This window comes from Poromitra crassiceps (assembly GCF_964638095.1).
Source record: "Poromitra crassiceps genome assembly, chromosome: 15".
In the NCBI taxonomy this organism is placed as follows: Eukaryota; Metazoa; Chordata; class Actinopteri; order Beryciformes; family Melamphaidae; genus Poromitra; species Poromitra crassiceps.
In genome coordinates this window covers 20,986,260-20,999,516 of record NC_139634.1, presented here as the reverse complement: position 1 = coordinate 20,999,516, position 13,257 = coordinate 20,986,260, and the positions used below count along the sequence as shown (strand labels likewise).

Here is a 13,257-nt window from a genome sequence, read left to right as displayed (position 1 = left end):
GTCCTTCGTATGAGACCTTAAACCCGAGGTCCTGACTCTCTGTGGTCATTAAAGATCCCACTCTTTGCAAGAGTAGGGGTGTAACCCCGGTGCCCTGGCTAAATTCCCACACAGGCCTTCCTTCAATCATGGCCACCTAATCATCCCTGTTACTTAATTAGCACATTCAGTCCTCAACTCGCCACCATGATAGCTGATGTATGTTGAGCGTTCTGGCACAAACTGGCTGCCGTGCATCACCCAGGTGGGTGCTACACATCGGTGGTGGATGAGTTGAGTTCCCTCCCCTGATATGTGAAGCACTTTGAGTGTCTTGAATGGCGCTATATAAATCCAATCAATTATTATCATTATTACTATGTGCTCATGGGTTGGGAGGAACTGAATATAAAACAATATTGTTTGTTTTTTTGTGTCAAGAAAGTATATAAATCCAGGTTCAGGAACAACTTTGTGGTAAATATAAAATGCCTTTATTTGGAGGACAAAGAGCTGTAAAGTAAGAAAAAGAGAACAGCACAGTGTTGCAGCTAAATGTTGTCACCTCTACGAGTGCCACGTATTATTTATACATTTGATGAAAGTTAATCAAAAAGAAACTGCTGTGAGGATTAAAAGAAGACTTTTAGCAACCAAACGATGATGCAAACATCCCGCAAGTCCAGAAAAAAGGAGGGAATCTCAGTCTGCACTAAGTCAACTTGATGCTTTGATTGAAGTTACAGCTCAGCCTGTAAGCTTTGGTCGGTACCATGGTTAAATAGTTCATTATGTCTCCATTAGGACGATGTCTGTGGTGCCCGATGAGGCTTATTCAACCGTTTTCCCTTTTCTTTTCATTAGTTGCAGGCTCATTTTCAAGTGTAATTTTTTGCAACTTTCATCCAAGCATATAAAAAGTCTGCTTTGGTAAGGTTGAAATATAAGGTTGAAATGTATTGATTAAAAAACAATGCATAGCCTAATTTACTGCTACCATTAGCCTATTCTCTTTTCCGCCCTGTGATGCTCATAGCGTTAAATGTTCAGGATAATGAATAGACTTCTTCATTTTATTTAAGAGTAATCGCGCTCTTGAGATTAATTGGTATATGCTTAGCTGAATGTTCACGAGGTCCAATTGAAATTGGGGTGTATTACAAAAAAAGTCATTCAACAATTAGCCTTCACCTTAATGGAAAATTAGAGAGAAAAAAGGGAATTCACATGGAGGGCAGTTTCACTCTGCACTCCCATAACGGTCAGATCAGCTAAGCAGCCACATGTAGTGCAGAGCGTACAAGACTCCCTCCTCCAGTTGAGATGCCAGTCTTCATGTAGTGCAGAGCATAGAAGACTCCCTCCTCCAGTTGAGATGCCAGTCTTCATGTAGTGCAGAGCGTAGAAGACTCCCTCCTCCAGTTGAGATGCCAGTCTTCATGTAGAGCAGAGCGTAGAAGACTCCCTCCTCCAGTTGAGATGCCAGTCTTCATGTAGTGCAGAGCGTAGAAGACTCCCTCCTCCAGTTGAGATGCCAGTCTTCATGTAGAGCAGAGCGGAGAAGACTCCCTCCTCCAGTTGAGATGCCAGTCTTCATGTAGAGCAGAGCGGAGAAGACTCCCTCCTCCAGTTGAGATGCCAGTCTTCATGTAGAGCAGAGTGGAGAAGACTCCCTCCTCCAGTTGAGATGCCAGTCTTCATGTAGAGCAGAATGGATAAGACTCCCTCCTTCAGTTGAGATGCCAGTCTTCATGTAGAACAGAGTGGAGAAGACTCCCTCCACCAGTTGAGATGCCAGTCTTCATGTAGAGCAGAGCGGAGAAGACTCCCTCCTCCAGTTGAGATGCCAGTCTTCATGTAGAGCAGAATGGAGAAGACTCCCTCCTCCAGTTGAGATGCCAGTCTTCATGTAGAACAGAGTGGAGAAGACTCCCTCCTCCAGTTGAGATGCCAGTCTTCATGTAGAACAGAGTGGAGAAGACTCCCTCCTCCAGTTGAGATGCCAGTCTTCAGGTAGAGCAGAGCGGAGAAGACTCCATCCACCAGTTGAGATGCCAGTCTTCATGTAGAACAGAGTGGAGAAGACTCCCTCCTCCAGTTGAGATGCCAGTCTTCATGTAGAACAGAGTGGAGAAGACTCCCTCCTCCAGTTGAGATGCCAGTCTTCAGCTGCAGCCACATGTAGAGCAGAGCGGAGAAGACTCCCTCCACCAGTTGAGACGGTTAGGGGTTCAATTGCCTATAGCAATGCACTGACACTGCCAGCGTTAGTGGTTCAATTCCCAGTGTAGGTAGATGATTAAACGTGTACACTTTGATGCGTTGTCACCACCAAGTAAAATTTCAGGGCAAATACTACAACACAAGAAGACAGATGAATCAATGACTCAGTGAATCAGTGAATCAATGAATCAATGGATGAAATCTTCTACTTCCACTTCTAACAGCTAATGGACTAAAAACTCAAGCACTAATGCACTGGACAATGTAAAGTCATTCAGATGTAAATTGCAATAACACTATTTACAATATAAATATGAACCTGTACCTGCAGTAAGAATGAGGCACAGAATGAGAATGAGTCAGCAACTAAAGTGCATAAGAAGGCTTAGCTAAGAGTTGAAAACAAAGGTTCATCCTTTTGGCATAAGGTCGTACATTAACGCATGGCTTCATTCACACCAATCCTACTGCTTCTGTTACTGAAAACATATTCCTGCAGTCCACACAGAGAATCCTCACATTCCAGTGTGTCTGACCACTTTACCATCGATTTATCAAGAACCAGTCAGCACAACAATCCTCAGAATTCAATCATAGCTGTGGTTCACCCAGAATGCCCTGACAATACTGCCAAAAAACATTCATTACATTACAGTCTACTAGCCGATTTACGCAGGGATTTTACCGAAATGTATTACAAATGTGCACATGTATGTAGGTGTGTATATTATATTTTTGTATTTTTGTCATTTGTGAATGAGGAAAGAAAGTTGAATGGTGTGTAGGCCGATCTAAATAATTGCGTCGTCGTGAGTGTGTGGACGGTGATCTTGGCAGAGAAAACTCAGGTTTGAGAGTTTGTCTGCTAAAGCCGGTGGAGCGAGCGGGATAGTTCTGCGTGTGTTTTGTTGCGCATCTGCAACTCCCAGGCAGCACCACCATGAGCAATTTACTCATTAGACGAGCTTTGATTGGGCTTCGGAAAATATGAGCATCCCCTTGAACAAACTCACAGAAGTAATGGCATTCAGCCTTATAAAAGAGGGCTATATAAAGAGATCCAGTTTTATGAAGACAATTAAGAGCATCTGCACCTAGAGAGTTGCCTGAGCTGACGCCAGCGCTCTAAGCTCCGCACGTCACAGACGCTTTGCCCATAATTCATTTATATCTGACTGCCTCTGTCCTCATGTCTGCTCTGAACGCATCTCTCTCGCTCTTTCTCTCTCTCTCTCTGTCTCTCTCTCCACTCAATCTCCATCCCTCTGTCTGCTTGCCTCCTCTCCGTCACTCGCTCCCCCCCCCCATCATTATCACCTCCATCTTTCTCTCTATCTCCCTCTCCCCATCTGTCCCTTCTTATGAAATTCAATATGGACCCATTATTCATTCATTCAAACATATCTATCATCGGCGCGTGCCGCACTATGCCCTTATCTACGAGAGCTTTTTTGTGCTCCGGGTATTCACAACTGGCACGGTCCCATTTGAAAACACCACCACAACACTGGGGAGTGTTTTTTAGCAGTGCAAGCACTGACAAGAGTGGTTTGTGAGGCAATAAAAATCCCTTAAGGGGATTCTCCTGTCATAACAATAGCAGTGCCAGCTTAAAATAACAGGAGTTTGTGTGGAGGGTTTATATAAAGCAATAACATGTGAACTTGCCAATGCACACACACACACACACACACACACACACACACACACACACACACACACACTGAGGGAATGGAGTGGTATGGAGCAGGTGAGGAGGAGGGGGGTCATGTTATCGGCTGATGCCTATATACACATTATACACAAGTTACAGGGACATTTCCAGTGATCAAAATCATATGGTATAGGGATGCACAATGATATCGTATACTATAGGGATGCACAATGATATCGTATACTATAGGGATGTACAATGATATCATATGGCAGGGCTATTCAACTAAATTGTTCAGGGGGCCACATTGTCAGAAACCTAAGGGACCGGGGGCCGGACCGTTCCCCGAGCCATTATATGTACACTTGACACAATGCGCCACCACATTTTCGCAGCCGCGCTGGAACTATTATTAAGTAGGGCGTGCTGTAAGGAAGAAAATTTTATGTTTTTTGGACTTTTATCCATATTTAGAAGAATATTTAATTTTAAATTAACATTAGGATTATACTGTTGTGATGTCATTATTCAGTATCTTCTCCTTTTCTATTATTAGTATTAGTATTAGTATTAAATACTGAGTATCTCATGAAAAACTATTAATATTGCATCTTTTGTGTTTAGCTCCATCTCACAGCATTGTAACATTGTAGTGCAGCAAGAAAGGAAAACTACTGTAAACATTTGAACCATATTTCTTGTTTAGAACCTATAGCTAGCAACATCACACATCTCCTGAAACACCATTTATAATGCATCTTTCTTGATTAGCTACATCACATCGCCATCTCCTGAAAAACATTAATATTGCACCTTTCTTCTGGCTACATCACAGCATCTACTGAAAAACATTTATAGTGGATCTGACTTGTTTAGTTCACTTTAGATTCACATCACATCTGAAAAACAACCAGTCGAGTGTAATAAGTAAATGAGGTTTAATTGTAAAAGAAATCAAAAATAAATAAATAATAATAATAAAATAAATAAATTGGGAACTCATTCGCGGGCCGGTCGGACTTGATTGGCGGGCCGGACTCGGCCCACGGGCCGCCAGTTGAATAGCCCTGTCATATGGTATAGGGATGCACAATGATATCATATGGTATAAAAACCCGTTATCCCTACCACCGTCTGTTTATGTATTTTTTTTTTATTATTATTATTATTATCATTAGATTTGTTTATGTCCTGCAAAAGGCCCACATCGGCTGATTGGAATTCCATGAGTACACTGAACAAAATAAACACAACTAATAGAGGAAGCGGAGCAGCAGGCACGTTTCTCTCTCTAGTTAGAAGCCCTGGCTCCCAAAACGTCTGCAGTCCTGATGACGGGACGGACCGAGCGCTTCTTCTTTGTTTCCAAGGAATTCCTGGCCGTAGGTCAGCGACTGTCAAGAGCGAAAGTTTCCAGGTGCAATAACAACCTGCCCTTTCTTGCTTGAAGCCCCAAAACACTGAACATCTGCTAGAGTTTTGTCGGGCGAGCCATTCCGTCCGCTGCCCCACTTCCTCATTCCCCCCAGCGTCAGCCAACGCCGCTCAGGCTGTGTAATTAACCAGTTTACCAAGAGGGCTTCTCCCAGGCTTTCTGACGTGGCACAAGCAGACAGGTCATGGCTTCAATAACAGCTCTCTCTCTCTCTCTCTCTGTGCAGCATGTTGGAGGATGATCTGAAGATCAGTAGCGATGAGGAAGACACTGAGCAACAGGTGAGATCCCTCAATAAGCCATCTATCTATGTATGCATATATTCATCCATGCATCTGTCATTCAATCATTCAGTCATTTATACTGTAGTAGTGCATTGAGTTCCACTACATTTACATATTTGTTCTTTCATCCATCAACCCATTTTTGCTGAAACCATTTACTCTCCAATTCTTTCATCCTTTCACTCATCTTGATCTTTGGTACCAGGTGCTGTCACCTTCTACAGTATAGAAGGTGACATCACCTGGTACCAATCAGCCAATAACTGATGGCAATTTCAGTGCACTGTTTTCCATCATTCGATATCAGGCTTTCTGTTGGGGGTTTACTCTTTAATGTAAAGGTGAATAGGTAAGAAGCAGTTGTGATACCTTAAAAAAAATCAGGTATTACAAGTCAGTTGTAGTAACCACATTGTAGCTGAATGGGAACAGAGTTTAACTGCATATTAGCTATGGAATTCTGTTAGACACACCTTCTCTATTGGCCATCACTCATCTTAGATGCTGAAGGTTGAGATTAGCAATAGCCTAAGTTGTGTACTTTCTAGCAATCAAGGCCAGACTTTACTACAAATTTGACTTTAATTGTTAATGGCTTAAACATCGATTGTGATCTGACCAGTGTCAAGCCAGCCATACTACCAAAAACCCTTCTAGATGTGATTTTCGCTGGTCTACTTTGGAGAAAACCTGGAGCAGTGCTGAATCTTCACCAGTGTTTATAAGATGCACTCACTTGATGAGGTCAACATTTTAAATTCAAACACCTCTAGTCCAATTTTGACTAAATCTGGAGGAGTGATGATACATTCTAACATTTTTAAGTTACACTGATGGATGTGCTATACTTAAAGGTCAAAATTAAAACTCTGAAAGGCCATATTGCTCCAATTTCGATGAACCTTGGAGACTTGTTAATGATTGGCCCGGGAGGCAGCTGCATCATCCATGCAGTCGACTCCAACATGTCGACTTGTTGGTTCATTCCTTCAGTCAGTATTAGCTCATTGAAGAGGTGGGCTCATTTTATTGATGTAAAATGTGATTTTTCAGTATTGCATTAGACCTTGTCCTGGCATAGTGGCCCTCTCGCATCTAATCACTGTTATCAGGCTCTCATGATAATAGAGTTGCCCCCTCCACTGTGCAAACACACACCTGTAGCCTACTCATCAGACAGCATCCATTAGATATTTTCTGTTAATGAAAAGATACCAACTCCTCTCATCCCCTTTTAAACTGGCCCTCTGATGATATAATTACCGTGATGCTAGATATTATAATTATGGATGAGAATAACAGATTATTTACAGTGATTTTAGTTGATATTATAATTATGGTGAAGGTATCTGATAATTACAGGCAGTTAGCATGTATTCAGAATTTTAGCAACTGGCGAATTCTTTAATCATAGGGGTTATGTACAGTGGAGACCATGGAGACCATGAACGTTTGTGAACATTTTCAAATTTAGATAAAAACTTTTTTGAAATGTTGATATGGAATGTATTTTGGTTCAGAAAGGTTAATATTGAACATATTAATAATATTGAATACATAATATTGAAACTGAATATATACATAATATTGAAAAATTTTCTCTTGCTTTGTTTCTCGCTGTCTCAAAATTGATCTTTATCTGCCTCTAAGGGTGCTTTCTCACTGGGAATGATTGCTTTCGTTCCATTCCGTGCCCGAGTAGGATTGCCCCCCCTCCCCTCTCCCCCGCTGATCAGCTGTCACATTACAAAATTTCTTCCGTGCTCGGGAACGGAACGGAACACTTGCAGAGTACACTTGCGTCATCAACTACTACTGTGGTTGGGTACGGTTGGTACGCCAAAGCGTTCCGCACAGACCACCTTCTCAAGTGGACAGAACGCAACGTTCGTTCACACTCATGAAACGAACCGCACCTGGGGTCAATTTGGGGACAAGTGTGCATGGAAACGGTCCCGGGTCCCATGTGTGAAAACACCCTAAAGCCATTAGTTTCTAACACACATCCTCTCTCTACCTGTATATCTCTCATTCCCACTCTCTTTATTTTGACTGCATAACAGAGACGTAGAGAATGATTGAAATAAACAGGGGGGGGGGGGGGGCAAGGAAGAAGAGAGTCAGTTTGTGGGACAGAGAGGCAGAGAGAAACATTGAGGGAGGGAGACTAAGAGACAGACCGATAACAAGGCAAAGATAACAGGAGTGAGAGACTGAAGGAGAAAGAGAAGACCGAGCGAGAGACAGAGATGGAGAGAGAGAGAGAGAGAGAGAGGGAGAGAGAGAGAGATTAATTCAATGGCATTTTTTCTGTGCATGCTGTTAACAGGCTTATAGCAAATGAGTGCATGGTGTATTACAGTAGAAAGCTCTTATAGCCTGGAGTACGATACAACACAGTACATGTACATACAGTATATATACGCTGTATATGTATATGCTGCACGGGCTTGCCGCACGCAGCTCAGCCCGTAGCTCGGCTGCTGCGTGGCCTCGCTTGCTCTATTGGCACGCGCAGCACACAATTTTCAACTTCGCATCACTGATGACATCACTGTCACTATAACATCATCAGTGCCTATAACATCATCAGTGATGTCATAAGATGATTTTGGTCAATAATGATGTCACTGATGACATCACTGTTGATGTCATAGACATTGTGACATCATCAGTGGGACAAAAATTTTAACAGATATTGCCCACTGAAACAGATCCCACTTGCTCCCTTTTATATAACTAGGGATCTCGCACGCTACGCGCGCTTGATTCCTAGGCTCGCCCGCTACACGGGCTCGCCCGTCAGGCCTGCAGCCCGCCAAGCTATATACAGTATATATATATATATATATATATATATATATACACTCTTATAGCCTGGAGTAAGATACAGCACAGTACATACAGTGTACACATGCTTATGCAGACTTGCACTCACAAACACGTATGTCGACAAACACGCATAAATATGTACACAGGCTATCTCTCTCTCACACACACACACATGCACACACTATCATTAGTATGCTGTGGCAGCGCGCTGTGAGGGCAGCAGAGGAGTGTGATGAATATGTTTTTGGCACAGAGGAAAGAGACAGGGGAGAGGAGGGAGCTGAAATAAAGAGTGGAGGAAAGAGGGGGGCAGGATGGAGGAGAGAGGGATAAAGGAGTGGAAGAGAGAGAGAGAGAGTGTTCCTAATGACTTTGGATAGTGACAGAAAAATAGCAACCCAATTACCGTTGCATGATTCCTCCCGACTCTCTCTCTCTCTCCTGCTCTCCCTTTCTCTCGCTCTCTCCCGCTCTCTCTCTCTCTCTCTCCTGCTCTCCCTCTCTCTCTCGCTCTCCCTCTCTGTCTCGCTTTCCCTCTGCCTTGCTTTCTCTCTCTCTCCCACTCTGTCTCTTTCCCTCTCTCCCTTGCTCTCTCTCTCTCTCCTGCTCTCCCTTTCTCTCGCTCTCTCCCGCTCTCTCTCTCTCTTTCTCCTGCTCTCCCTCTCTCTCTCTCTCGCTCTCCCTCTCTCTCTGTCTCGCTTTCCCTCTGCCTTGCTTTCTCTCTCTCTCCCACTGTGTCTCTCTTTCCCTCTCTCCCTTGCTCTCTCTCTCTCCTGCTCTCCCTTGCTCTCTCTCTCTCCCGCTCTCCCTTGCTCTCTCTCTCTCTCTCCCGCTCTCCCTTGCTCTCTCTCTCTCTCTCTCCCGCTCTCCCGCTCTCCCTCTCTCTCTCTCTCTCTCTCTCTCTCTTGCTCTCTCTCTGGATGAAGCGGTGAAGGTTGCGATGACAGATCACCTTGGTCGGAGTCAAGTCAAGCTTAAAAGCCCCCGTCTTATTTGAAAGTGGCGCTGCAGCTAGTTAAAATGGCCGGCGCAGCGGGGAGCACCGTCGCCTCTATCGGACCCTGTGGCTCAGCTCAGCGGGCGGCCCAGCTATTTAGACAGCTTTCCTGAGCTGTTCCCATCCTTCTATATACTGTATTGCTGTTTATGTGACACTGCTGGGTTAAATCCCAGGGGTGCACCCGGGCTTTATAGACGGCGGGGTGGGGGGGCCATCACAGCCCTCTAAATACAAAAGGGGCCCCCTGGCATTCAGATGTGAATTATTAATGTGTAGTTTGGAAAGTGTCTGTATTATCTTGCAGCTAGCTTTCAAGTCAAGTATCATGGGCATTCTTTTTGTCCTTGCATCAACATACAATTTCAATCATAAAATTGCATTGCAATAATTAATTGAATTAATGTTAATTATTAACTAGAAGTGCATTCGGAGAGCACAGACCTCCGCCAAGGCCAATAGTCCAGTATGCTATGATATGCAATTTTGTCGGACCCGGATCCACTCCAAAATGTCATGGGTTCTTCCTTGGCCCATGTTACACCCTTCCACCAAGTTTCATGAAAATCAACTCAGTAGTTTTTCCGTAATCCTGCTGACAAACAAACAGACCCATGGCACCGAAAACATCACCTCCTTGGCGGAGGTAATACATCCAAAACTTTAGGTCACTTCTAACTACATTGTTTCAACAACCTAGCATACAATATAGGTTCCCTTACAGTTAACACTCTACACCAGTCTTGACTTGTAGACATCTAAAAAGCTTTAGTGTTAGTGGCCATTTTATAAAGACTAAATGTTGACAGTATCCTCCTTACAAGTATTCACTGTGAAATTTAATTGTGTAAAATAAGTGCTCATTATTCACAAACTTGAATTGAATTCAGTCCATTTTGTAACGTGGGTAGGTTGGGGTACAGAGGGCCCCAAAGCAATTCTTGTGAACCTGTAAGGAAGTTTGCTGAGTTTCGCTGGATCTTAGGTAAGAGCTCGCGAGGAGTGATCGGTTATAACCACAGAGATGTCTTTCAGGCTTTTATTTGAGATATCAGGCAGAAGTATAGAGCAAGCAACATACAGAGTAGAGATACATTATAGGTAGGTAGCAGATTAATAATAATAATAATAATAATAATAATAGCTTGGATTTATATAGCGCCTTTCAAGGAACCCAATGCCGCTTTACAAAAGTACAAAAAGATGACGGACACACATAGAGGATAACAAAGAACAACAAGGAACAGAAGAGACTAGTTGCCGAAGGCTGTGTTGAACAGGGGAGTTTTGAGTAGAGTTTTGAAAGTAGCCAGTGATGGGGCGTTGCGGATTTCGGCTGGGAGAGAGTTCCAAAGGGTGGGGGCCGCCACGCTGAAGGCTCTGGCCCCAAAGGTCCGCAGGCGGGAGTGGGGGATGGAGAGGAGACCCGAGTTGGAGGACCTCAGGTTCCGGGACGGGGTGTAGGGTTGCAGGAGGTCAGACAGGTACTGGGGGGCGAGGGCGTGGAGGGATTTGAAGGTGAGGAGTAGGATTTTGTACAAGATGCGGGACTTGACCGGGAGCCAGTGGAGGTGGATGAGGGTGGGAGTGATATGCTGCCAGGGTTTGGTGCGGGTCAGAACCCTGGCGGCTGAGTTTTGTACATATTGGAGCCTGTCCAGGGTTTTGTTGGGAACCCCGAACAGGACTCCGTTACAGTAGTCCAGGCGGAAGGTGATGAAGGCGTGTATGATGGTTTCAGCAACGGAGTCAGAGAGTGATGGCCGGAGTCGGGAGATGTTTCTGAGGTGGTAGAAGGCAGATTTGGTGATGGTTTTGATGTGGGAGTGGAAGGAGAGAGGAGTCGAGGAGGATGCCCAGGTTGCGGACTTCAGTGGATGGTGAGATGGAGCAGCCGTCTACGTCGAGGAGATCTCCAACCTTCCTGAGCAGTGCCGCCGGTGCCACAACCATGAGCTCGGTCTTTTTACTGTTGAGTTTGAGGAGATTAGATGACATCCAGGATTTTATTTCACGGAGGCAGTTGACAAGGGCCTGGGGGGGAGGTGGGTGCATGGTTTTGTGGAGATGTATAGCTGCGTGTCATCGGCATAGCAGTGAAAGTTTAGACCATGGTGGCGCATGATCTGGCCGAGGGGGAGCATGTAGGTGGTGAAGAGGGGAGGTCCAAGCACGGAGCCTTGAGGCTGCGGTCACTTCCTTTAAAATTGGTCCCCTGATCAGATAGCAGTTCGGAGGGTTTGCCTCTACGAGCGGTAAGCCGTCTCAAAGCCATGAGACAGGAGTCGGCGACCAGGCTGGACAGCAGGTCAATATGCACAGCCCGTGTTGTCATGCACTTGAAGAGTATCCCCCATCGTTTCTCGCTCCTTCGTCCTATCTTGATCAAGTAGGGACCGAAACAATCCACTCCTGTGGAGAAGAAGGCAGGTTCTGTAGGCGCAACCTCGCTGGAGGCAGGTCGGCCATCTTGGGGACGTCAGGTCTGTTGCGCCACCTCTGACATTCGGCGCAGCCCGTCTGGAACCGGCGAATAGCCTCCCTGCCACGGGGGATCCAGTATCTCCGACGTATCTCAGCAAAGACTCATTCGGGGCCGGGATGATGTAGCTGTCTGGGTGCTTAGCATCGAGCACGATTGGATGGACGGCCTCCGGGTCAAGCTGGTTCGCGTGGCGTAGGCGACCTCCCACGCGGATGAGCTCAGTCTTCTCGTCGTATTCTGGGGGAGTGAGAAGGCGGCTGCTACCTCTCAGTTCTGGCTTTTTTTATTTAAACTGTGTGAGCTCGGCGGGGAAGCAATCGTGCTGCACTCTTTGGAGGAGGGAAGTCTCGGCCTTACTATAGTCTTCAGCCGTTAGTGCCTCGTCGGCCGCCCCGTGCAGCGCCTGCGCGGTATCCTCGATGAGGGCACCGTAGGTCGTAAACTCATCCGGCATTGGGGGAGCCGACGTGAAGCCACAGTATGTTGCTTCCTCAACTCCTCGCCATGATCCGAGGTTGTGTGGAGCTGGGGTGGCTCTGGCCAGCGATCTGGGCTGAGAAGGCCAGACCCTGAAGCCAGTACGCACGCCTGACCCTGGTTTTGGCGGGCAAGAGGCACAGGCGGAACTGCCAGGCCCCCGGCGAGCAGTTGGGTACGAAACCGGGCGGCTTTGGGTGCCTGCTCAGCTCGCAGCAGGCGTTGGCTTCTATCCAGGCGTGACCTGCTCTCTAGCTTGGAGGGCCTCCGCCTGGAGCTGTTGGGCTGCTTCTTGGGCCCGCTGAGCCTCAGCTTGGGCCTGCTGAGCCGCTCTGGTTTGCTCGTTTAGCCGGTTGTACTCCTTCTCAGCTTCATCCTCCTCGGCGATTTGGCAGCAAAGGCTCTCGGTCGTCAACAGTGCCACCTCCTCCTCGTAGGCTGCCACTTGGACTGAGAGCGGGAGAGCGGAGGCGGTTGAGCGTACAGTTGACCGAGAGCCGGCGCTGCTGTGTCGCGATGTGCCGTGGTGACTCCGGTGGCTCACGCTATGATGATGACTCCCGTGACTCCTCAGCCGCGGCTCTGCTCGGGACCGGGCTGACTCATTCCCATTCGGGGTCTCCTGGTCACCAGCGAGAGCCTGGGCAGAAGATGTGCCGTCATGGACCACTGTCCGCTCTTTGGCGCTGCTGGATACATAGTCGTCGCTGCCCGGACTAGACTGGTGACCAGCCAATCGAGCCACAGCCAATCGGGTATTTCTCTTCTTCCTGGAGGGCCCTTAGGTATTTCAATTTTTCCCGGAGGGCCTCCCTTTGGTCTGGCTCGAAGGACCAGTTTGTAAGGAAGTTGTTGCGTTTCGCTGGATCCTAGGTAAGAGCTCGCCACGGG

The 13,257-nt window shown here is 46.3% G+C and overlaps 1 protein-coding gene across 1 annotated transcript in view; it reads left to right on the top strand.

The window, feature by feature from the left end:
* The window catches only part of aff2 (AF4/FMR2 family, member 2), a gene marked incomplete at both ends in the record, with an annotated part of 184,678 nt that overhangs the window by 109,516 nt on the left and 61,905 nt on the right, over window positions 1-13,257 (top strand). Inside the window, one exon of the mRNA XM_083651808.1 lies at window positions 5,518-5,572. Coding sequence (XP_083507934.1) covers window positions 5,518-5,572 — 55 coding nt within the window. The remainder of the gene's footprint in view (window positions 1-5,517; window positions 5,573-13,257) is intronic.